We start from the raw sequence: 27,992 nt of genomic DNA, 5'->3' as shown, positions 1-27,992 counted from the left end.
AAAGTTAGAAAAGCTTTTTTACATTGTGATTATTCAATTTCTGTCCCTGAATACTGTTAGACTCCCCATAAAACCATCAAATAGTGCTATTCAAACTACCTTGTGAAACTATTCATATCGCAATATTTATCGCAGAAAAATAAATATTGGAATATCAGAGTTTTCCAATATCGTGGTGCTATCAAGGCTAAAAACTGTTTAATAAAAGGAGTGAAAATCCAAAAAATTGAAGCTGAAAAATGTAAGAAATCAGGCCAGTCAATAGTTTTTTTTTGTAGAGAATTTGTCACCAATAATTGTGATAGAAATGAACAAGAAGGTTTTGAACTTAACAATACTTTAAGCGTCCAGTGTTTCATATGAAATGATTATAAAAATACACTGAGATCTTTGTTTATCTTCGGGACACATATTAAGACATTTCTGATGCAATCCGAGAGCTCTCTGGTCTTCCATAGACAGCAACAGTCCCCAAATGTTCAAAAAAAGAAATCAAAAATGTCATCCAGCCATTTCATGTGACTTAAGTGGTTCACATGATTATAGATTAAAGAACAATTTTTGTGGCAAATATTTTTTAAATATAACTTGATTGTTCACCTATATCTTTTCTCCTGCGTCAGGTCAGTGAACATGTTTGTTACGAGCAGTATGATGTATTTACATTAAAACCAGCAGCGCAACATGTAAGCGTTCTTGTAGAGACTTGCAATAATAATAATAATAGTAAATGCATACTCTAAAATGGTGCGGAAGACATCGGTGAACACAGTTGTTTTTTACAGATTTATTTATTGCTCAAAAGTGTTTGTATGATTATAACTGAACGACCAAATGTTTTGACAGTGTTTTTTTTTTCTGAACTGAACTTCAAATGACTTGGGACCATTGCTAAAAGCACTCAGATTTCATTTAAAATCTCTTAATTTGTGTTAAACGAACAAAAGTCTGTGTATTGAAAGGACCTAAAGGGTGATGATAAACAAATTTTATTCTTTGAGTGAACTAATGCTTTAAAGCACAATAATGAAAATATCTTGCCCTTAAGTTATTCCAATGCTTTGAGTTTCTTCCTTTTTTTGGTAAACACAAATGAAGTTATTATGTAGAATGTTGGAAACCAGTAGCAGTGACATCTATTGTTGGACAAACTAATCGGTGTCCGAGATTGTGCAAAATATCATCCTTTGTCAATAGAATAATCTCACTCTAACAGGTTTCTAACACGTTTTCAAATGGTTTTTATACGTAAATAAAATTGGAAAAATATAATATGCAGGAAACATTTATGTATGTGTTGAAATGTTGAAATCAATATTTGCTTCTCAGGAAATATTACAACCTCAAAGGACAATTAATGGTACAGATGAACATGAAGCAGCACAAGCCTCTCATGTGGGAGTTTTTTGGGGGTCTCTGGGGGAAGTGTACAGCACACTTGTGTCGGGTCTCGTCACAGTAGGGTTTGAATCTGGGCGAGAGATGCTGATGTGGCCTAATTGCTGTGTTTGTGCTCTGGGACTGAAAGAGAGAGACATCCTCCCACAGGGACATCCTTAACCACAACTGAGATGGTTAATTGAAATGTTCGCTTAGTGAACGGATGAACTCTTGTCTCACGGAAGGCGGAGAGCTGCATGGAATCGTTGAGATTTATATTAAAAAAAAAACCAAGTTATTTTCAATTGTGAAAATTGTAATGAAGATGCATAATATGTAGATATTACTAAATATTTGTGTGGATAAATCTAAAAACCTTTTTGTTTTTACTATTTAAAAGCAAAACCTTTTTAATCCCGTCTAGCATCAAAAGGTGTATGCATTGTTTTTTTCTAATTAAGACTTTTGTTTAATTAATCAAGAATAGATTAAATTCATTAAGTGACAGTAAAACCTCTTTTATGACTCAAATGCTGTTCTTGATTAAAGTGTTCTTTCTGTTAATCACACTTCCAAACAGCATTAATCAGCACAGAAGCTGTTCTCAACATTTAATGAATCAGAAGGATTTCTGAAGGTTCATCTGATTCTAAAAGCTAAAGTAATGATGCTAATAATGTATCATTTTAAAAGGTTTCTTCAAGAGTATAATGTATTAACATACAAAACCATACAAAATGCAATTCTATAGGATTAAAAATAATCATAGTTTTCTTTTTTTTTGGTCATCAAATCCTATTTGCTATATTTTAAGAGTTTCTTTTAATGGTTTTAGGTCAACAAATTAAGAGTTTAGATGCAAAAACCTCTAAATTAAATTGGATTTCTTCTAAAATTGGCATTTTTCTCCAACTCTGTGAAGGATCAGTAATTTTTCTTGTATAGTCATGAATAAGTTCTTTCCATTTGCCTTTAAAGTGAAAAAACTAAACACAAACATAGAAGGCTGAGAAAAATGCTGAGGGGAAATTTCAGATGGTCTTAAGAGGTTTTTTTCATCTGAACTCTTCATATGCAGTTTAACCTTTTACAAATAAATATGATGCAATTTTAACATTTATATAATTACATTTTAAAACCTAAAAGTTCTTGCAAAATTTTAGATAATTATTGGATTTTTCATTTAATTAATTTATTATTATTAATTTTAGGTTATCATTAGTTCATTCTTCTAGTACATTAGCTATTATTGTATTTGGTAAATAGTAAATACTTTTAATGTATAGTTTAATATTTACACTGTGATCCATATTCTTAAATGTGATTTTAATTCAACATTTAACAAATTCTTTGGCATTCTGAGTTAAATGTTTTATTACAAGTTTGCAATTTCATCTTTGTTTTTTGCATGATTGAAATCCTAGTGCTCTACATTAGATTTTTTTTACAACGACATTCGAAATTTACTAACCCCAAACTTTGGAAACATAGTGTGTTATAATTTAAAGTATTAATTTAAATATAACAGTTTTTTATGTGAGCATCCCAAGATCCATATTGGCATTCCCTTGCTTTCGTTTTAAGTCTACTGTCTGTTCCCAGCAATCAAACCTGTGCCAACTGGCATATCTAGATGCATAACTAATCTGTTTAGAAAAGTCTGTCAGTAATCCCATTACAGCGAGGTGTCGTTTAATTAATCCATTAAGATTTGCACCTTCCACCAGCAAAGTGTGGAAGTGTGTTAAAGTCAGACTGAAATATCCACTTAACACAAATCTGAACAGTCTTCATTTTATTTTCTGTTCGGTTGCCATTTCACATGACTAGTTTTCCCACTTCCCTTTGCTTTGTTTGTGATGGATGCAACGTGATGTTTTATTTTCAGTGAAACAGTCCATATTTCTTTCAGGGTCTAAATTGATAAGGTGTTCTCTCTACCAAGTTTTTACATGTGGTGAAATCAAAGGGATGGAAATGAAACGAACGTCTCGCTCAATCTGATACTGACTTCACATTTGCTGAGCTGGCAGGAGCCGCGAGTGTTTGATCACTCTGCTCCTCATACTCTTTTATTGAGCTGGAAAAGAGCTGGAATGTTTGGGTGTGTGTCCATCTGGTTAACACGCACTCTTTCTGCTTGTCTCTTGCAGGCGCTGGTGAATCCGGGAAAAGCACAATTGTCAAACAAATGAAGTAAGTATAACCTCTTATTATGTCATCATAATATGTCATACTGCTTCCCTAATGTTTAATATATCACACAGGATGTAAAAGATAGCAGCATCTATGGCAATTAGATGTGCCTTACATAATCGTTTGGTTATGATCTTGACTTATTAAGGGACTTCCCTCCCTTTGTCAGAGTCATATAACCTTTTAACATTTGAAACATCCTCAAATGCATTAGCGTTAAGCAATGGATTGCCGAAGTGATAGTGTTTTTTTTGTAGGAAGTGATAGAGTTCGCATCATCCTGCTGCCCTCAGTCAAAACCCAATAGGAACTTCCCATTGATTTTTTTTTTTTTTTTTAACCTAAACTGAACAACAAAGCTTGATTGCCTAAAGCAGTGTTTTTCTCAATCAATGTTCCTGGAGGACCACCAGCATTGCACATTTTCCTTAACCCAGTTGTTCTCAAACTGTGGTACATGTACCACTAGAGGTACGCGGACTTCTATTATTACATGGAGGAATCACTGAGTAATGAAAGAAAAAATGAATACAATTTTAATCATTTCATGCGTACGATAGCACCAATGTGATCAGCATTGGCTGTTCTCTTGAGCCTACAATCAAAGCGATGTTTAAAATGTTTACTTTAGTGCATTACTTTATCAGCTGCTAAAAATCAGTTCAATTGGGGCAGAACTAGAGAAAGAGGTGCATGGTGCTTGCAGAGCAGATACATGCTAGAGCAGTGGTCCCCAACCCCCGGGCCACAGACCGGCACCGGTCTATAGATCAATTGGTAGCCAGCCGCACAAAAAAATCATGAATTTCCGAGTCTGAACAATCATTTATTTAGAAAAATCTTTTATTTTGAAAAATGAGTGTATTCTCTTGTTACATCTCGGTCACTTGAGTGCCAAAATTTAACCCACAGGCTATGAAAATGAGTAAGAACTGTAGCCCGACGCGCTTGCGTATTCCAGGTGTCCCCTGTTGAAAACATCTTAACTTTTCTGAACGCTGCACCGCGAGTTATGAGATAACCAACTGATCGGCTTCATACTTTGTATGGAATATAATTTAATTGAATGAATATGACTAGAATATTTTCGAACTGTGCAGTGCTGTAGCTGCTTAATTCGGCCAACTTCGCTACGTTATTTCAATACTGTTGTTTATGGTGGTACTTGGAGAGACATTTTTTTCTGAGGTGGTACTTAGTGAAAATAGTTTGAGATCCACTGCCTTAACCAAAGATACCTGATTCAGATCATCAGCTCATTTGCAAAGACTGAAAGACCTGAGATCTGTAATGGGTGTGAAAAAGGAGACATCCAAGACATGCAGTGCTGGTGGTCCTCCTGGAACATGGTTAAGAAACACTTATCTAAAGAAAATCCATAAGTATGCATGATTGAATGAATTTTCTTTTTAATCAGTGTTTCTCAACCATGTTCCTGGAGAACCACCGGCAATGCAGATTTTACATTGCTCTTTAACCAAACAAACCAAACACTGAGTCATCAGCTTATTAGCAGAGTCTGAAAGACCTGTAATGAGTGACTTAAAAAGGAGACGTCCAAAACATGTAGTATTGGTGGGTCTTATGAAACGTGGTTAAGAAACACTGATCTAAAGAAATTCATGCAAAACTATGGATGTTTTTTTTTTTCCCTAACACTTTTAAAATTAAAATTAAAACTGCCTAAAAAGAGCAAATAGGAAATCAAACTCTCCAAACAACTACCCAAATATGAGGTCAAATGCTCAAATGTATGTGCTGGTTTGAGCATTTGATTCATCATTGAATTATTACAGGTTTATACAGAGTTGATCATAAAATTATTTGGTAGTTTAAGCATTTTATTTATCATGTGGGTTGTTTTGAGAGATTGATTTACTATTTGATCTTTTTAGGCATTTAGAATTTTCATTTTTATTTTGTTTGGGAAAAAAACTTCCATACAAAATAGTGCTGATTACACAAGCGATTTTGGCATCTAGTATGTATCTTGTCTTATTTTCTGTTTGACTATTTAATACACAATAGGCTGATTGACTTTAGAATATTTGATGTCAAATTTGAAGTCAAACAGATAGTTTTATTGCAATAGTAATACATCCTGTTGTCAGAACATAGATCACTGATTTGTATCAAGTGGTTCCATAACGCAACAAAACTCACAAGAGACAAGCTTCACTTCCTTCCAAAATCTACCAGTCATGCAAACGGTAAAGTCTTCGTTTTTCTTTGTAGTTCCTCGTTGCATAGTTTCTGGTTTGTTTGTTTTGGTGCAGTTTTGTAATAAATGATTGTTACGGGCAGAATGACAAACATTCATTTAGCACTTTTCTTCAGTGTCTACACTGGTTTTCAGAACCACATTCTATACTTAAATGCCACCAGTCTCACTCTTTTGTGCAACTGCAGCAGCTCCAGACAATCACAGTGCATAGTCAAAGAGACAGTATTTCAGTTCTTGTAAATGCAGAGCCTGACATTTCTAACAGCACATGCACTGAGGTTTTATTTTGCACTAATTTGCTTAACTGAGAGGGCAGTACTGTCAGTGTGCATTGTTTTACAGCAGTAAAAGATACAAAGGAACTACATGAAGAGCTCATCCCTATGCCCTAATGCCTTCAAAGGTTTAACTTTCAGAGGCTAAATATTCATAAATATTGAGCGTGGCAGCAGGGATTCTTAATATGTAGTGCCTAGGCCTGTCACAATAATCAATATATCGACTTATCACACAACACATGGACATGACCTCAATCATTTTTAGTGATGCAATATATAGCACCCATATATATATATAAAAAACAATTCTAGCAACATTTCAGCTGATTGTACAAAATCTCTATCTCTATCAGAGGTGTCAGTGTCAGATTGGTTAAAAAAACACTATGGTTTTACTATACTTTAGTTACATCTGATACTTTTTTACACTGCACTTTTCATTTTTGTTTTTATTAATTCATGGGTTTTCACTTTCTGATGAAATGCGTATTATTAAATTGTTTAAATGACTATAAATGAAATATTCTTAGGAATAAAATATAATGTGTTCTTTGGAAGAGTGAATTTGCATTGTGCTGCTATTCTATTGTCATTCTGGCATTATATAATTGGCAGCATATAATGGTCTTAAAATGACAATAATATAGTTTATCGATAAATATTTTGGTATAATATATCGTACAACAAAAAATTGATATTGTGACAGGCCTAGTAGTGCCCTTCAGGGCTAGATTTACAAATTGCAAGACTGCAACATCAATCGATGTCAGCTAATACACACAAAAAATGAAAGGTTATAAGAACAATATGGTTATTGTCAGTGTATACGATGAAAACTAAGTCATACAAATATTACTTGTTCCATTCATATACATACTTGACAACAAAACCAACAATGTATACTGTTTGTACAAGTGGCTGGTATGAATAAATGTAAAATGTAATGCATACATCTCCATTTAATAAGTATGTGCATACTGTTGTCAGCACATAGATCGCATCAAGTGATTTCATGGCATCTGAAAGACAAAAGCTGCATTTGTATTATCAGGCTGAACAATATTGTTTGCTTAACCGTTCTGTTACATGTCTATTCTGTGTTGTCAACACAGATACGGTTTCCTTTTTCCACAGTTGTTGATAACCGAACTCTTTGGATGGAATGTAATAAAAACGTGTCAATCTCTGCCTCGGTAATGCAAGTGTAATGTACACGGTGAAAGGAATGATGATGATCAGATATTTCTTTTTTGGGACTTCTCTTTTCTGATATTTGCTTCATTGACTAACAACAATAAATAAACAAATCTAACGCAGTTCATTCACAAAATACTTCAGTTTGAATTACGGCCAAACTATATCTCGATAGCACATTTGCACATGTAATGACCCGTTTCCACTGAGTGGTACGATCTGGTTCGGTTTGGTATGCTTTTATGGCCGTTTCCACTGTCAAAAAGCGTACCGAACCAAACCATACCGTACCACTTTTTCGGCACCCTTTCGAAAGGGTACCAAACGGGAGAAAGGGTACCAAAAGGTGGAGCTACACATGCAGCTGAACGCTAATTGGTTACAGAGATACGCTATGAGCTCGTGGAGATGCACAGAACGTAAACAAAGGAATCGCCATGTTTTTTTAATACAAAGTCGAGACAGTATTCGCTTTCTTCCGGGAGCTCACGATCGCATCTATATTTGATATAACAATCTTCTTGAGCTGATGATAATAACGTGTGTGTGTTTTTATTGAGGTGTCTCCGTCATCTGATCCATTTAGGAAAAAAAAGACAAGCGCGAGAGTGAAGCGGGAGTAAAACGCGAGAAAAAAAAAAGAAGCCGTCAAAACACAGGAGCAAAATTGTTTTAGCAACCTGAATCATGAACAAACTGCCATGTTTATCTTTGTCTTTTGGGTTATTATGAACTGGGAAAGACAAAATTACTCTCTAACAGAGCTTGCATGTGCTGCTGAAGATTACAGACAAAGATGAGACGTTTGTGCTGTCTGTGGGCTATATTGCGTGTGTTTTTGAAATCAAATAAGTACTAAATGTTTGCTGTGTGTAATTTTTTTCTGTAATGAAAAATATTTCGGAGACTGTAAGGGGCGGTATGTGTTCATATGTTGCATTTATTTATTTATTTTATATAATTACAGATGTTACAGTTACCTATTTTGATCATTTGATCATATTTTGATTTGGTCATTGATCTGCAGTTATAATCAAATCCTGTTCACAGAAAAAGTTAGTAATAAACATTTATAATTAAGTATTTGTGTATAAAGCATCTGTTTTGTGGAAAGTGCTGCTCATTATTATATGTGTACGACCCGTACAGCTTTACTGTAGACATTTATTCGAGCGAGCATAACGTCGACTTAAACTTTGTCATACATCACGCCCACCAAAAGGGTACCCTTTGTGGTTGAAACACAAGCCTGATAAAGGTGACCCGTACCGAACCGTACCGTACCGTACTGTACCAGTCAGTAGAAACGAGGCATTAAGGTATGGCGATGATGTGATCAGTAGCAAATTTACTCAAGAGTATGAAGTAATCATGCAACACCTTTGTCACTGCTTAGAATGCTATTATGATACATGATGCATGCTTTATTCTGTGTCAGGTTATATTTCACAAAAGAAATTAATTCAGACACTCAACTGAAGCTATGAAGTAAGTTTTGAGTAAAAAGGTCATTGCATGTGGTATTTGCATGTGCTTTCAGCTTTAACATTTGCAACATTCACTACTAAAGGCCATAATTTACAGAGAAGCTATGTAAACAGCTGTCAATATTGCAGAATGATTGTTTGCGGTTCGTCTATCGCAGGATGATATTGCATGCAATATTTTGCATAATTAGGCAGAAAACTATTGCTTTTTGTAGTAAATTTTGGAGATTCACAGCTGATTGTTGGGCCAGCTTTATAGAATGTGTATGACAATAGCATGCAATTTATCATTTAGCCCTAGCTTTATTGCTTCACAGACGACAACAGACAATCACAATACTTTTTCAGTGTTGTATAAACGTATACTAATAATATAATTGTGTAAAATGTACCCTTATTGACTCTGGTAACCTCTATAACCCAACACACAACAACCCCAAAACATTATTTATTTTGAGTGTGCCTCTCACAGGTGAGTGGGCTTCACAAACCACCTGTAGAAAAGGCGCTCTTTAATCTCTCTGACACTTTAAACTAGGAATGCAACGATTATAGATTTTGGTTGTACGATTATAGTCTGAGGAATAATCCCCGTTTCATGGTTATCATGATTATTATGCATTTATTAAAATACTACTAATAATACTAATTACTAAATACAAGTTTAGAAAATCACATGAAAACTCCTTATATTTTAAAGTGTTATTCATAGTCTATAAATATGTATTTGTTTAAAGGGCTTGAAATTAACTTTTTTTTGACTTGGCAGCACCGGTGCTCCCAACTTCAAAAATGTAGGAGCACCATAAGTTTATTGTATTTGAAAACGGCATCAATCAGGACCAACAAAAACTATCTAATTCTGTAATGACTTATTGGTGTTTGTGCAATAATTCCAAAATGAATGTCTAATGATTATAGAATAATAATGTTTATGATGATGATGATAAAAATATTACTAACTATAAATTGCATTTCTCATCATCATGCTGCCCTGAATGTTACATCATGAAAAAAAAATTATGGCTTGCAACAAACAAAAAAAAGCATTGCAGTAAGAAATATACATTTTGCACTATTGGTTTTATAACCATCTCAATTTAATGAACCAATCATATTTCTGCTTCAAAACATGAGTGTAAGATTAGAATAAATCATTTAGTTCAATGCTGAAAGCTGCAAAGCAGTCATCAGTAACTAAATAGAAAAATAAAAGATAGAATGGACAAATGAATAGAAAAGAAAGATTGGACAAAAGAATAGAAGAAAAGTCTCACTTCTACCTCTCTTTAAAAGTTTTGATTTCAGTTTGTGTCATTTTAAATGTTCAGTCTCGTTTTGCGCCGATTCACGTTTTTGTGTGTTAGTGGAAAAAAACAAGACAGACAGCCAGCCCAATAAACAAGAGGCGGGGAGCCGGATTCTCATCAGCTCATCCACTTCGAGACTTTCAGCACTCTCTCTGAAAACACTTGGTTAATCTCGGCTGGCAGATCAACATTAACCACGATTGCTCTTATTAGCGCCATTATTTGTAACTTTAGGTGGGTTTGCGAACCTCTGTAACTTTTGTTGCATCTTCCGTAAACTTCAGCCATTTGTATTTCCTGCGATCACAGAAGCTCCCTGTCATCTCAACTAGGTGCGCCTGAAAAGTGTGATCACGTCGCGTGCGCCTCCCTCCTTTAAAAATAACAAACTTGCCTTATTTAATTGCCTCAGTCATAGATAATCCACTGTGCGTGGTTATTAGTCTCAGTGTAAAAGCTCAACTTTAAACTAGTACACAGTTGACATAACTTTTAGTTTTGTTTTGTGCTAAAACATGGTGTTAAAAGGCCCTTATGATTAATTAACCATGATGAATTAAAGCGTGATTAATAATGAAATCAGTTAATCGTTGCATCCCTACTTTAAACAACACCTGCACCTTTTTTTGCAAATTTGCTCCACACACATACACACACACAAAATCATAGCGCATTTATGAAGTGTGCTTCACACAAGTGCAGTTTTCTTAATTTGGCACATTAAAGCAGGGGTTTTCAAACTTTTAGGACATGCACAATTTCATGTACAACTTCACTCGCACTCCCAGGCACCCCTCCCTCGAGCCAAAATGACAATGCATGTGCAAACATTTTTTAAAAATGCGTAGCATTAATTACATTGAAGCATAAATATATAGCTTACCTGATTCAGTGTGATGGCTGAGCCGGATTCCTGACACAACTAACTGTAAATCATCTTCCACTGTCAATCCGCCGCCATTCATTTGAGTGGAGAAATCATTCGTTTATGATCGCATTTTATTCCTATCACACATTAAAGTTAATTTTACATAAAGTCAGTGTACACAACAATCTCTGGGCTTGCTGCATAACAAATACCAAAATTTTAACAATTTATAAAACAATGAATCACTTTCTGGACATCGGATATTAGGCATGGACATATATATTGCGATCGTGACTTTCGAAAGTATTAAATCGCTTTGTAAACGTTTATTATTACCATTTCATGAATCTCCCCATTCATTTGAATAGAGCGCTTGGACCCGGAAGCCGCTCCGCGTGACGTCACACTTAACAAGCGGATAAGCATAAGCCAAAGCATACTTGATTTTGATGTATGTACATACAGAAAATGCTGCTTCGCAAAGCCAAGTTCACAGAGCCCTGATGGTGTAGACAACATTGAGTGTTTACATGGGCAACAATAATTTAATACCATTTGAATATAGTTAAGACAATACTCTGATTAAGAGTCTGCTTGTAAACAAGTTTTTGATCACCTTAATTCGACAAAAGTCATAACTGAACTAAACAGAAACGAAATTAAGACATGTGAAGTATGCATATTTTAGTGGCAGTATGCATATATTAGTGGCATTATTGAAGTAAACGCCGCAATCAAACTGTTACCGTCATGTAGGACGTTTCGCCGGCTCACCAGTTTTCATTCATTCATTCATTTACTCGAGTAAATGAATCATAATTTACTCGAGTGCACTCCTCAATGTCTTAATAGGTCCTGGTGCGCCCCACAGTTTGAAAACCCCTGCATTAAAGTATGTCACTAAGAAATAATAAGATTTTTTTTTTGATTGTGGCAAGCAAAAAACATTCCGTTGGCCCAACCAGGCTATTACAAATAATCATTAGTCTTTAGCCCTTTATAAGTCTAAAATTCAATTCATAATGGTCTTACAAAAAGTCTTACATTTTACATGATGAAACCTGCAGAAAACCTGCTGAGTCACTTTAGACAAAGGCGTCTGCTAAATGCAAGTTTAAATTTAGCCACTTAGTAAATACAGTTATTTGTATAGAGTTACACATTAAAAAGTGAATAGTTTTGAGATTCTATCAGCGACAGACTCTATTTCAGGCAATTTACCAAACCCCCATTCTAAAAACCCATCAACTTCATGCACGTTTTGGCTTACGAAAGCCTTCCTGCTGCACTTTGTAAGCAAATACAGTGATTATACCTTCACTTTTAATGGGTGTTGTTTGGCACAGCGAGCAGCCGAACACTTCCAGCCTCTTCAGCAGGGACTATATTCACATTACACGTGCCAGAAACCATTAGCTCTATTAGTTCAATTAACAATTATTGTCCTTCTCTTCCACAGAATCATCCATGAAGCGGGGTACTCAGAGGAAGAGTGCAAACAATACAGAGTCGTGGTTTACAGCAACACAATCCAGTCCATCATTGCCATCATAAGAGCCATGGGCCGCCTGAGGATTGACTTTGCGGATCCCGAACGAGCTGTAAGTGCTGTCGCTGTGCTGCAAAGTGGGGTTAAATGCAGGCCAGAGAATTTCCAGACCACTTATTTATGTAATGCTAATGTTGCAAATGGAGGAAAAAACAGAATACATAATTCATTTGATTGGCTTGACTGTCGTAGGATGACGCAAGACAGCTGTTTGTGATGGCCGGCTCCGTAGATGAGGGTTTCATGACGAGTGAGCTTGCCGGAGTAATCAAGCGGCTCTGGAGGGATGAAGGCGTACGGCTTTGTTTCCATCGCTCCAGAGAGTACCAGCTCAATGACTCTGCCTCATAGTGAGTATATCTGCCATGCTTTTGGCCTGGTTTTCACATAATAACCTCTGAGATCACCACGTAATCCTTCTCCAATTTACATTGTGGTTACTGACCACGTCATACGTGTAATGTGTGCCGACATTTCGTTCACATTGAGTTATTATAGACATTATTCCATCCATTATGGCCTATGATTCAAATATGCTTCATGCAAACTTTTCAAAAATGCAAATTTGTGCTGTGTTCTCCAAGCATTCTGGGAACCCATACTGTTTGCATATAACCCAGATGAGCAAGATGAAGTGAGGGTGATTAGAATTTCAAATTTTGAATGAAAAAAAAGTGTTACTGAGGACATTTAAACATCTATTGGATTTTTATTATTATTATTTTTTTTAAGAATAAAAAAAATTAATTTGATTATGAAGAATAATCAGTATGAAAGAATGCTAATATTTTGTAAGTATAAAAATGTCACTTACTATTTTCTTTAATTCTTCTCAAAAGTATTATCTTGTCATTTCCACACATTATTAGATGGGACACTCGTTTTTGCTAACAGGAGAAAATTACCTACTTTACTAAATTGCATTACATGAGTCAAAATGACTTGTTTTTTTCTAATGATACTTTCATTTAGGTTTCTAGCCATGTAAATACAATTTAGTCTTAATAAAAATGAATAATAAATGCTTTTAGATCTATTTTTGAATTACTACACCTTACCGTCAACATGTAATCTATCGAATACATGGGTTTCTTGTGATTGCATTTTCATGTAACACTTGTTCTGCAAGATCAACAACTTAAACCTAATTAAATTGTTCACATTTAAGTCACATCACATACTTAATTCTTTTTAATGGGCACATAGTTTACCCTTTTTTATGATTTAATATTAGTATTATGGTTCTTCTGAGTGTGCCAGTTTAGGTTCGGTTTAAAACACAGTTCAGATTTTTTTATTATAATGTGTTAAAAAGTGTCATGTTGGGGGCGTGTACACAGCTCGCTGTTTTAGGGATGTGTTGTTTTACTTGAAAATTAGTTTCAGCTTTCTGCCCAACGTAACAAGGGGGCGGAGCCAAGAGCTCACCAGCTCTTCAGCCAAACATGTAAGACTCGGACACAGACCAAGCAGAGAGTACACAATCATTTGTGTCTTTGTATAGTTTTACAGCCAACTGTGTGCTAGTTTTAAGTGCCGAGCTTGTACACCGAGACTATTGACCATGCACACTGAATTAACCTGACTGAGGCACCGGATGCGCCGCTTGAAGCTGCGACACGGCACACCAGACACTTTGTGGCGTGGCAGAAACATGAAGTGTCCCGAATCGCAGCGCCATGCGTTTTCGGATTCTAAACATAGGTTTCTATCAGGCTAAACACAACATCGATTCAAGTCGACAACTGTGCCCAGCCGCTGGTTTGAAGCGCCCTGTGCACCCTGATAGAAACCTATGTTTAGAATTCTAAAATGCATGGCTCTGCGCCACGCAGAGCGGCGCTTCTGGTATGCGACCTGCAGGCAAGGTAGTTATTTTTTTCCAATGGAGAGACGCGCACATGAGGCAACGCGCTTGCACTTTTCCAGCTGCACCTAGTTAAGATCACACTCACTGGGAGCTTCTGTGTTCGCGAGAAATGCAAACGGCTGAAGTTGCATCTAAAAATAGAGCAAGTGTGTTCCTTTAGTGATAACGCTTTGACTCGCGCTGAAAATGCCAGACGTGAAACAACAAACCAAGGATATGGTGATGCACCTGTCAATCAATATTGCTGAGCGGGGGGATCGCACTCCTACGTCAAGTTGCGGTTGATCTAAAAACCGCTCCAATTGTGCCACCGTTTTTATGTTGTTAAATTGAAAAAAAAAAGGGCTGTGTGTGTTTATATCACCCCAATATGACTGTCTATACACTATATCTACACACTTGTCTGTCTAAACAGCTTAAAAAGTAGATTTTTCACCATAGGTGCCCTTTAAAGTAATAATTTGATTGGTCAATAATACAGATATCCCCTCCTCAAACTCATGCCTTTGTTGAGCTGAAAATGTAATGTCAACACAGTATGCTAAAACTAAACCTTATGGTACGTATTCATTGAGTGGTACAGTACGGTACAGGTTTGTACACTTTTGTGGCCAATTCCACTGTCAAAAGGTACCAAAAAGCGAACCGTACCGTACCATACCACTTTTTGGCTACCCTTTTAAATTATTTTGATAGAAAGATTAGTAATGAACATTTATAGAGAATTTTTTGTGTATGAAGTATCTGTTTTGTGAGAAGTGCTTCTTATAAGACATGTTAAAGACCTGTACAGCTTTACTTTGAAAAGTGCATGTATATTAATATTATAAATGGTTGAGATTATATGGGTATTCTCTAGCTGTTGAGTGTACTTCTTTTGTACACTTGTTTTTGCGATGCATTGTGGGATTGATTGAGTGCACTTCAGAACATCCACTATAGTTTTGGGCCACTACAATTGCCTGCTCCCGCAAATAATGCACTGTTTAATGGTATAGGGTAATGCACTGTTTAATGGTATAGGGGGCAGTTTTGGATACAGCCCATGTGTATAGTGTTTGTTAAAGTGACAGATGTTGTATAAAAGGGCATTTTTTATTTAGTGCAACAATCAAGCAGAATTACTATAGAATTTACATTTTTATTCTAAATAAACTGATCGAATGGCTTTTTTTGTTTTGCTTTTTACAGATAAGTTAAATAATTAAGAGGATGGTTTGAATTTTTATTTATTTATTTATTTTTTATGAACTGAACAGTATTTTCTCTTTTTAGCTACCTGAATGATCTGGACAGAATATCCAATAGTTCATATGTCCCAACACAGCAAGATGTTCTGAGGACCAGAGTGAAGACTACTGGTATTGTGGAAACCCACTTCACATTCAAGGATCTTCACTTCAAGTGAGTTTTTAATTTTAAAATCCAAAACTAAGGGTCAGTTAATGTTTGGGTTTTTCCTATAGTAGTGACATTAATTGATATGTTTAAGTGTGCAATTGACTATTCGTTGATTCAACATGTTAAATTGTTCTCCGATATCTACATAGTAGGTATCTGGCTTAGGCAAGTAAAAAAATTCCAGAAACTGTTTTTATATGCTCATTTATTTCCCCATAAAAACCCCATGAATCAGAATCTGCATATTGACCAAATTTGGAATGGTCATGAATGTTAATGAGCTCTAATTTAACAAGCGTAGTAGATGAGTTGTTCAATCTTTTTAACTTAAAGGGTCACGAAACACCAAAACACATTTTTTGAGCTGTTGACAGTCGTATATGTGTCCCACACTGCTAAAAACACTATTAGGACACCTATATTTCACTAAAAAGTGTAAATTGGTTGTTTTTGCGTTATTTCAAGCAAATTCGTACTTCCGGTTTGAAATGAATTTTTGAAGCTGCGTCACGGTCATGACATAATAGCGTTTCTAGCGTGCAGACTGGACGTCTGTGCCAGAGTGTGTCTTATTACGTCTTACAGTATGTTGCGTTAATGCATGAGTAAGGCTTGGTTCAAACCAATCAGCGCGCTCTATTGTGAAACTTCATTAATATTCATTACTGTCACAGTGTTTAGACGACACTCACACCACGTTGTGTTGGCAAAACAAGCGTGAAGTGTTGCTTTTATAGTTTGCTGCAGTTAAGTTTCGTTTTCATTTTCTCTCTGTGAGAGCTCAGACTCGCGTGTGAATTACAGTGTATGCGACGCTCGACAAAAATAACTTGCGTGTCTAAGGAGGAACATTGTTTACCTGAGAGCTGTTCTCATCTGCAAACGATGAGATCCGGATTCGCTTGTAGTCTTCTCTTAATAAAAACGCGGCTCTAGTTGCTGGTGATTGTCCTGTCTCTACAGATTTGGTAAGTGAGCGACCAGTGCTCTTTGTTTATTCAGTTTGTTCGTATCGAACTAAGTTAACCATTGGACTGAGTGTAGACATGTTAGCACTACAACCAAACTTTAACCTCGTGTAGGGTTTTCACCGCATTAAGTGACCGGTGACTCTACACCGTGACTCTACCTGCCGTGTGCATCTAAGTTTCCGGGAAATGCAGAGGTTTTTTTCTCTCATTCGCCGTGCGGTATCAAACATTGCATGAAAAATACACGCTTACAGCAGTTCCTCGAATCAAATATCTCGTTTGTCGCGAGGGACATGAATGAATTCCCTGAATGAAAGAGCCAAACTGCAGTTAAATTCCACCATTTAATAATTTGGCAAATAATTCGACTACAGATGTCAATGTAGGTTAAACACCATCACTTTCTACTGTGTGTGTGTATTTTGACTCTGAAACTCGCGCGTGCCCAAATAGACACACCCACACTATCCCACTTTTCTTCCTCCGACACTCCCCCCTAAACAGAGCTGGACACGCCCACTTTTCTGACTTTTTCCAAAGTAGAGGTGTGAAAACACCCTGCTGAAACAAAGGGGGTTTCATGGCCCTTTAAGTACTGGAAGTTGATTTTACCTATGTGGAGTGAGCAAGCTATCTATTAAAAACACTGAAGTAATCTATTTTGGTCCTGAGTTGTGTTGTGAATAAAATATATGCTAAACTATGATTAAACTTAAAAAAAAAAAAAAAAACAGACCGAAACAGCCAGGAAATAATATTAAGCTCTGCGCAAGCAAATGGCATTTAATAAAGTGTATTGCTATTCTTTCACTTCAGAAAGTTGACAATTATAGTTGAGTGTTAAGACACTATTTTTAATGGTGCATTTTATAAGAACACACTTACTCCGCAATCTACATGTGTATGTTGAAATTTCACAAACACAATACATTAAAATAATAAACAAACTTTCCTTATTTTATTACTGAATGATTTACTATTGGATAACCTATTCCTTACTGAATACATATTTTAATTCACATATTGTACATTTTGCATCCAGATGCGCATATGAATAGATTGCTTGTCGAAAACCATCTGGTTGAGTCACGCATGCATAGTAGGGATGCTCCGATCAGGATTTTAGAAGCCGATACAGAGAACCGATTCCTTGTCATGGTGATACCGAGTACCGATTCTGATTCTTCAAGCTTATTATAACTTTGCCATTGCATAAGCACAAGTACCCTTTAAGTATGAGATCTTGCCTTACCTAAGATAATAAATTCAGGATGTTGCATGTATGTAATGGTCAGAAGCCACTTTATGAAAAGGAAATGGAAAAAACAAATTTTAAAAATGGTAAGAAAAATGACTAACAATGCAATTTGGAAACATTGCTCTGGGTCTTCCTCTGCTTGTATACTTGTAAACAAACTTTTGTGATGGGTTCATGAGAATGGTTAGATCAATGAGTACCGCTCGAGTCATGAAATGTGATTATCGGCCGATGGCGATCGATCGTAACTTCTCTAATACATAGCAAGTTTTATATAAACTTTAAAAAGGACAGGAAAATTATCATTGTTGCAATCTCACTAGGAAACATTGTGGCCAATCAATTGGTGCCTGCGGCGTGCATATTAATGATGAGCAACATCAGTCTGTGTTTTTATAGCTTAACTTCTGATTTTGTGGATTCTCGTGCAGGTCTTAAAGAACATGTAAATCTTAAAAGCATGCTAATGACTAGCCTTGTGAGCAACATAATAGTCTGCATTGCGTTCTCATAAGCCTGGTTTTTACCAAGGTTTTATACTCGCGGAATTTACATGAGGATGAGGAAACAATGGTGTTTGAGGCTCACTGTATGGCTATTTTTTTTAAAGTACTGAACTCCTTATTATTTGACTCTTCCTAGGTATACCTAAATTTTCTTTATAGGTCACCAAGTGATACTTTTAAAAATGACTTTCAAAAGAGAGTTGAATTAATTATTATAGAACAATTCTTTACATTTGCACAATATATATTAATAATTAAAAGTGTATATATACACAATTAAATAAATATAGATAAATACAAAACTACACATTGACAAAAAAATCACAATAAAAGCTATGCCATTTAGCCCAACTACAACTCAACCCAAGTTACAATACTAACAAACACCAAATAGTCTATTCAAGGTATGCTATGAACTGAGTTGTGATGGTGAGTCATGAGGCAGGGTGCTTTTAAATAGCTTATAAATTCCATGCGCTATTTAAATACTTTCATTTCTTTATTTAAAAGTACATGTTTATTTTGTGTTTATTTATAGGACATAGTGAACATTGTAACAGTGTTTGTTTGTGGATCATTCATCATCGCAAAAAAGATAAATATAGTTATCATATAGTGATTCTGAAAGTTCCTGGTTCAGCCTTAATGCTGGCATTTCTGACTGTCTCGGTTTCATTCTTTCATTGCTCTTATCATGGCATCTATTTCGAGCACAGGGTAAGAAGAAACCACTCATTTGCATTTAAAGGCACAGAAACTATGTCTTTTATTTTGACCCCAAAATTGACATTTTCAGCAGGTAATAATAAATTATACTTAGTTCGATTTGAAACATCAGACAAATTCTGGGCATACCAAAGTAAGTGACATCATTACTAATGTAAATTTTGTAAAATGATGATTTATTTATTTCATGGAGTGTAATGAGATTTCATTACTTGATAATTTTTCTATATTAAACCCCATTCACACAGGGCGTCCGCATCAATGCTTTCCATTCACTTTAAATGGGTAGCGTCAAGCAATGCCGAACTGAATTGTGGATCCGTCCGCGCCACTACAGCAGCGGTGATCGCTGCAGATTCACACAGGGCTTCAGCGTCAACACTTGACACAGGCTATGTCTGAAGTTGGGGCTGACAAGATCATCATAGCAGCGTCAGCCAATTAAATTAATAAACAATCGGCAACTGTCTCAGCTGGTGTATTTGCATAAAGTGATCTGATTGGCTGACGCTTCCATTGGCACTTGAAAAGCTGAGAAATTCCCAACCTCTGCACATGGATCCACAATTTTTTTTGGCAATGCTTGATGTCACCCCTTCAAAGTGAATGAGAAGCGTTGACACTGACGCCTCCTGTGAATAAAGCGTAACTTTTTAAGTGCCAATTGAAGCATCAGCCAATTCGATCACTTTATGCAAATACACCAGGTCAGACAGTAGCTAATTGCAAACTAATTTCATTGGCTGACGCTGCTATGATGATTGCGTCAGCCCCAACTTCAGGCAGGTCCTCTTACTTTTTTTATTATCTTCCTGTTTCAACTCCAGAGCAGATTTAAATATTTTGTCATGTAGCACCTTATTTCATATAGAAAATATACTTGTATAGCTTCTTGTATAACATTTGTGCTTATAAAAACAACTAAAGAAATTAATTCCATGCAATATTAAATGGAATGCAGTTTTATATAATAATAAATATTATAGAATAAGACTTAGTACAGCCAATATTTTATTAAATGTCACTAATATTTATTCTTGAAGATAATACAATGGTGTCTTTTTTGATCTTAATATAGTAATTAGTAATGTAGTAATTAGAATAAATTTACACAATAATAGAATAATAAAAATAAAATATATTTTACCATGGCATTTTGTTTTTTTTAGATGGATACTTTTTAAAAATAGTTTATGTAGTAAACTATATATTAAATATTGTTGTAATGTAGAAAATGCATAGATTTTAAATGTGAATCAAATTTAAACATTTTGCATTTTAGTTTATTTTTTATGTTATTTATTATATTGTTTGTAATTTCTGTAATGTTACTGATGTTTACACCTCAGTGTTGTTTATTGACAGTGAAATTGCTTTGAGTGAACAGATTAAGGGGATTGGAGGTTCTCGGTTTTTTGGGGGGCTGTTAGGAGTCTAGATGGCAGGTTACACAACATTTTCAGCCAGAAAACGTGAAACTTTTTATGCATTTCTCCAGGTTCATTTACACAACAATAGCATTTTTTGACTGAAAAACGCGTAAATCCACAATAAAGTAGAAGTTTTAAAAATGCAGCCATTGTCAAGTCTGTGTGAACCCCAAAACAAGACTCTTCGAAAAAGATGATGTCATTTTCATACATGGTACATGTTTGAGCAATTGTAGATTAACGGAAACTCTGTGGTAGAGTTGTGGTTTGAAGTTTGCTATCACTTCATCTGTAAAGTGTGAATCTATTTGCCAGTACAACCAACAGAGGAGACATATACTAACCATATACATATTCCCTACAGGTACTGTTTACTAGCATAATGACCGCATCCATTAATGGCCTGGCATACGTAATGCATTGTTTTTGGTTTTGTTTGCGCATGCTCGTAAATGTGGATCAACTTATTATTTTACATATCAATTTTCCTGCACCAAATCTTGTCCTGTACCACATTAGGATGCATCAAGTCTGATGTTTAAAGTTATTTATGTCTTGGCACCTAATTTAGCTAGAATTGTTTGAGTTATATTACAAGATAAAACAAAATGCAAAGCAAGTTGATTACAATAGTAGAAAAAAAGATGAAGAGTTTAAAACATGCATTTAGAAGTGATTAAATGATGGAGCATATAAGTAAACATAACCACTACTCCCCCATGTGATCGAATAGTGTATCTGCAATCTCATAGCTGGAAATTAAGGTGATCTGAAAATCTACTGTATCCCCCCAACACTAGCAGATCATTATTGTGTTAATGTGAATGCAGTTGAACATTTTTCCAGTTCAGGCCACATTTGTTTTTGCTACTTTTATTCCAAAGTTATGTTCAAACCAAAAACGTAAGTTAATCCTGTGACAGAAATAAGCTACTACATTTAAACAGTCACTCACAGTTGTTTGGTCTTAAAAATATCAAGCTTTTTATACATTTTTTAATATATTTTTTGTAGCCTAAGATTGGATCTGGGGGTACAGTTCCACTCTTTTCCGCCCTCTGTTGGTACCGCCCTGCACAGAATGCATCTTGCTGAACAGCTCTCCTCTGCTTTTCAGGATGTTTGACGTAGGTGGCCAAAGATCTGAGAGGAAGAAATGGATTCACTGCTTTGAAGGAGTGACCTCCATCATCTTCTGCGTGTCCCTCAGTGATTATGACCTGGTCCTGGCTGAGGATGAGGAGATGGTGAGAAAAATTTAAATCTGCTCTTTGAGAAGCTTTGCATTGGGACATTCCTCTCAGACGGTGCTCGTTTTGTCTCCTTTGTAGAACCGAATGCATGAGAGCATGAAGCTGTTTGACAGCATCTGCAATAACAAGTGGTTTACGGACACCTCCATCATCCTGTTTCTCAACAAGAAGGATCTGTTTGAAGAGAAGATCAGGATGAGCCCGCTTAGTATTTGTTTCCCAGAATATCCAGGTATGAACAGCTTAATGAATGTAATACAGCTTGAATGTAATGTTTTTGAATTTTATTTTGTAGTATGTTTATTTATATTATTATTTAGTTTTTTAATGTATAAGAAAATACAATGCATCTGTATAAATTATAATATAAAATATTGAATTAAAAGTAATAAATTAAATGCTTATTGTAGTTGTTTATGTAGTACATTATAAATTATATAACATATATTATTAAATACAATTCTTATAGTTTTGTTTGAAAAAAAAACTAATCAAGAAATGTATTTTTGCATAACAAATGGAATGCTGTTTTATAAAATATAGTATGGAAAAATGTAATTACGTTATAAAATATTGTAATTTAATACTAAACACGGCTGTGCGATTTGGAATTTTTATTAGTTTAATTAGTAATAATCAGAAATTCAATATGCACCAATTGCTTTTTTTTTCTTGGCTTATTCTAATTTCTGATATTTAGGTGCATTTTTTTTTTTTTTTTTTTTTTTTTTTTGCGGATTTCGATTTTTTTTTTTTTTTTTTTTAATTTTTTTTTTTTTAAGAACTATAGCTATAATTTATTATAATTATTATTATAAATAATAGTCAGTGCTTGATATTAACACCCGCCATATGCGGATAGATTTCAGCTGTGGCAGGGTTAGAGAGCCACTCCCACTAGCCACTTTGGCTGGTTGAAATTCATCCATCTAATCTAAATCAAGTCATTTTATCAAGCCGCAGTCAAATTTCTGCATATAAAATGTATTTTACAAACAAAATTTTGGCTAGTGAAAATGCAGAGTGGCTAGTAATGTTGAAAAAGTACTAGCCACTGTACTTTTTCAAAGTGATAAAAAAATTATTATAACTAAAAAATAATTAGGGAGGCCTAAAAAAAAATATATATATATATATATATATATATATATATATATATATATATTATAAGAATAAAATTGCATCTTAGATTTAAATACATTTTGATCCCAGTATGATAGCCCTAATATGAGAAACATTTTGTTTGTTTTGTTAGCGGCATGGAAATCAGAAAACTGTTGTCAAAGTATGTTTTTATTTATTTTTTTTTATTTTATTACAATTGTAACATTGTTGCGTCATATAACTGCACAGTCGCTGACGTCATGATTGTGATACGATTAGTCATGCAGCACTAATGCTAAATATGTCACTTCAATACTATAGAAAATAAAATGCTAAATAATAGGGATGTAACGGTATCAGAATTTCACGGTACGGTAATACCTCGGTATGAATGTCACGGTACGGTATTTATTGAATCATTTACAGGAAAAAAAAACTTTTGAAAATACTCCAAAAAAGTGCCAAAAGTGTCAATGACATACAAATTAGCCATCTATCTGTTAGCTTTGAAACAGGACCTTCAATTTTAATAACAAAAAATTATTAAACCATGTAAAAAAATAAAGTTTCAATTTAGTATTGTTGAAAACTCATCACATTCAACATTTAATCACTCACTTAGATAGAGATGGGTTTAAAGAAAAATTATCATATAATTATAATCTGGTAAAAGCTGGTATCTCTGGGTATTTACAATGTCCCCTGCAACAGAAAAAACCCCTCTCATTTGGGACTGAGGTTTCTGGGACAAGAGAGATATGACTTGGCCCATGTTGACAGCAGTGGGTAACGTTGTGCATTGTCTTTCCCCCACTTGAGAAGACAAACCATGAGTGAGATAGAGGTCTCTTTGCGGTACAAGTCAATGTCTGCATCAATCTGAACAGTGCTGTGTTTCTGCAGTCCCCATGACTGTTATTAGTCGTATTCCCCAACTTGCAGGCACGTGCACACATAGGGCTCAACCTGTGCAGTGCACATGTCCTTTTTAGTCTTGGATAGAAAATGCCCTTCCAAAACGATCAAAAGTGCCCCCGCGACGCGACACAACCTCCGTCCAGTCCAGCCCTTCAGTAGGCGCGCGACAACACCTCTCTTGGTATGCGCGCTCAACCCCCCCCCCCCTCGGCGCTTTACAATACGCGCGCCACAACACAGCTGATCAGAACGCGCGCGACAGCACCGCTATTCAGCACGCTCGCGGCGACAACACCCGCTTTAGGTTCGATCATTTCCATCTTTTTTTCATCTCCGCTACTAGCAGCACACTCCATTTCCGCATTACTGGATCTGTAGCGACAACAGACCGCAAAGGATTATGGCCACGCCGGGGCTGATGGGAAATGAAGTTTCAGCTACCTCCCGTTCGCTTCATTCGCCTGAGCAAATTTTCTCTGAAGATCTATAGTTTTACCGAGTCATGCGACTTCGGTAATATCGAAAAAATTTAATATTGCGGTATGACGGTATTTACAATACCGTTACATCCCTACTAAATAATAATTGTTTAGTAATAATAAATGTTTTGATTTATTTGAAAGTTTCTGTTATAAGTGATATAATATTATAAATCATTTAGAAAATATTACACATTAAATTGTTCACTTGTTCCTTTTTCTATAATTTTTATTTTGAATAATAATAATAATAATAATAAGTGATCTTTTATAATTTATATGGAAAATATGACATACTAGATTTAGTTTTCTAATCATTGTTTTATTTTATTTTTATAATTTTCCCCCTTTATTTTTTAACATTTATTTTGATTTATTAGAACTTTATTTAGAACATTGCAGACCAAGTTGTTTTCGTGTTTATTTTCTATTTTTTTATTCTAATTTTAATTTAAGTATCTGGTATCATAATAAGCGATATTATAATGATAGATTAATAATAGTTTCAATAAAGTCTAGATGGATAGTTTTTTTTAATAATACATAGTTTAGGACTGTAGAGGAAAAAGTATAAAATATAATAAAGATTTTAAGGAATAAATGTGTGTGTATAAAGATGTCTGATTTGCTCTCTTAACTGTAAAAACTCTCTATAAGGATCTGACGTATATGAAGAGGCGGCTGCTTACATCCAGTGTCAGTTTGAGGACCTGAATAAGAGGAAGGACACCAAAGAGATTTACTCTCACTTCACCTGTGCCACTGACACCAAGAACGTGCAGTTCGTCTTTGATGCTGTCACTGATGTCATCATCAAAAACAACCTAAAGGACTGCGGCCTCTTCTAAAGCCAGCTCATTGGTGAGCAGGAACAATAGAGCTTCATTTTTATTTTGCATGAATTCATATCATTCTGGTAAGATTGTTTATTTTTCCATTAAGTGTGTGGTTTTTTTTTTTGTCTTTTGGCAGTGTTGACAGCGAGTGGCCTGATGTTAAATCTTTGGGAGAACCAAAACAGGAAGAAGGTCAACCATGAACCTGAATGTTGAATGCATTACTTAACTTCATATTTATGTTCTCTGAACATTTTAGATTTTTTTAGGGTGTTTTAGGGAAGGAAAAAAAAGAGCATTTTGTGTAAAATAATTGTACAACTGTAATTGTTCCTGGAATTTTTCACCATTTTTAGACATTGTCTTTAAAGGTCCTTTTTAAAGGCTATTTTTCATTCAAAGGGTTTCTGGGAACAATTTTTTTTTCCAGTTTTTACTCCGAATACTAAGGTCATGTGCCTTCAGTTAATGTTGCAGTGCTTTTCTTTGCCACTTCAACTGAGTTTAATAAGAGACAGTTGATATTTATCCACACAACTCTCATCTGCTAAACTGTAGTATAAAAAGCTTGATATTTTTAAGACCAAACAACTGTGAGTGACTGTTTAAATGTATAGTAGCTTATTTCTGTCACAGGATTAACTTACGTTTTTGGTTTTGACATATAATCTTGGAATAAAAGTAGCAAAAACAAAATTAAATAAATATTACACAGTGTTTCAAGAAGGTCTCAAATCTGGGATACAAATTGCAAGCTAAAACTTTTCATTCTGAGCTTGTCGCATTTCTACATATATTGCAATCTTGTTTTTTTTATGTGGCAGTACTTGGTTCATCTTGAATTCAGATTTTTAGAATTGTTAATTTAAGTTTTTGGTAACTTTATTTTGATGGTACTATTACACATTTTGTTGACAGTTGCAGTGCAACTACATTCCAATTACTTCTAATTTGAGTATTAGTAGAGGGTCTGCTCCTTCAACATATTTAACTGCCTAAGAGACTTGGCAAGTACTTGTGAACATACACTAACCATAACCCCAACCTAACAGTCTACTTATAATCTTTTGAGATTTATTTGGCATGTAGATGCAATGTAACTTAAATTCAACAAAATCCGTTAAAGAGACCATCAAATAAAAGTGATACCAATTTTTTTTTACATTTTTGGAAATTCTGCTTTATCTAGTGAGCGAGTTTGGCGCAATTTATATTTATCTCTAAATGGAAATTCTGACTTTAATAATCCACGCTTTTCCCTGGTATTTAATATTTTTAAGACAATTTCTCACGATTCTGCTTTACATGAAGCTAGTGAGTTTGTTGCAATTCAGATTTTTTTGTCACAATTCTGCATTTATGTGGCAATGCTGAATTTGTTACATTTCTGACTTTAGTATTGCAAGTCTGCCACCGTTTTAAGTTTTAACTTTTGTTGCAATTCTGCTTTAAAGCTGTCAAAATTCAGATTTTGTCTTCATAATTGTCTTAAATGGAACTTTGAGTTTAAATCTTGAAAGTCTTTAAAATCTACATTTTGCTGCAGATTTTACTTTTTGCTGTAATTCTAACTAAAGCTCCACAGTGCGTGCGTGTGTGTATATATGCTAATTTTGCAGTTATGTCCTTCATTTTTGACTAGAATTGTAAGTTTTCACATTTGAGATTGTTTAAAGTTCATAAGTTGCTAAATTTAACTCACAGTTTTTAAGTTTGTCGCAATACAGATTTTACATATTTAAATGCTCTGTTTAGTTAAATTTATGAAGAAAAGCTACAAATTGTAATCCTGTGGCAGAAATGGGCTTTCACACAGAACTATGAATTTAACAGGAAAATCCAAACATATCAAAAGCTCTTTGCCTGTTCCTAAGAGTTTTTAAAGCTTGTGCTGAATCTCGTACAGCCGTCATTAGCAGCACAGCGTGTGTGTGTGTCAGATTTGCCTGTGATTGGAATGATGGAAAAACTGCGGTGAGCTTCAAATTAGCTGTTGAATTGGTTCCTGTGCACCTGCACATCATGAACTGTTTTAATGGGGAACTCCTCAAAAGGTTAACATTTCACAATAAGAGACATTTTTACTGATCAAAGGGAACCAACCGTTGTCGAATGGATTTAAAGGGACCAAAGAATAGGACTTTTTTTTTGTTGTTTTAGGTTCATACTTGGTTACATAATTTAATCTAGACAACCTGTATAATAGAAAATCCTATAGAAACCTTCAGTAGGAATGCAGACCATTTTTCTGATAATAGCCTGATCAATTCAAATGGTTTTAAACTTCCCTTTAATGTAGGTTCTTATTGGATGGGAAGAAATGTTGACTAATATTCATTATTTTGCTAATAAAAATGCTGTTGCAAGAACAGCATGCTAAAAAAAAGACGTCTGGCTTTTTTTCTTGACTACTTTTTATTGTAATTTTTGCTATTAACACATTGGTAAGAGTTGATTTGCTTTAAATAGGGGTTTTTGAAAAACGTGAGATGCATAAATCAATATTTCCAAATAGGAATATTTAGAGAGCTTTTTTAATAGAGTACAAAGTGGATTCACACTGAACTCTAGTGGCCATCAGAAGACATGGTTGAATGTTTACTTTTTAAGTCTTTAGTTTACATTATGTAAAGGTCAGGCAAATTATTTCTTCATATAAAATTTATAAAAAAAACTCATTAAGATGACATCAGCCACAAAATGTGTCACCATAAATGTAAAAAAAAAACAACATTTAAATAAAATGGTTTAAGG

General features: G+C 34.9%; 1 protein-coding gene across 1 annotated transcript in view; it reads left to right on the top strand.

Moving 5' to 3' along the window:
• Positions 1 to 27,623, top strand: part of gnaia (guanine nucleotide binding protein (G protein), alpha inhibiting activity polypeptide a) — a 31,023-nt gene extending 3,400 nt beyond the window's left edge. The window contains 8 exon segments of the mRNA NM_198805.2: positions 3,534 to 3,576; positions 12,397 to 12,538; positions 12,679 to 12,836; positions 15,632 to 15,760; positions 21,766 to 21,895; positions 21,980 to 22,133; positions 25,060 to 25,263; positions 25,375 to 27,623. Coding sequence (NP_942100.1) covers positions 3,534 to 3,576; positions 12,397 to 12,538; positions 12,679 to 12,836; positions 15,632 to 15,760; positions 21,766 to 21,895; positions 21,980 to 22,133; positions 25,060 to 25,250 — 947 coding nt within the window. The 3' untranslated portion in view covers positions 25,251 to 25,263; positions 25,375 to 27,623.
• The last annotated feature ends 369 nt before the right edge of the window (positions 27,624 to 27,992 follow it).

Source organism: Danio rerio, chromosome 25, assembly GCF_049306965.1.
Source record: "Danio rerio strain Tuebingen ecotype United States chromosome 25, GRCz12tu, whole genome shotgun sequence".
In the NCBI taxonomy this organism is placed as follows: Eukaryota; Metazoa; Chordata; class Actinopteri; order Cypriniformes; family Danionidae; genus Danio; species Danio rerio.
Note: the sequence above shows the minus strand (reverse complement) of the source record. Positions and strands in the feature narration are given on the sequence as shown.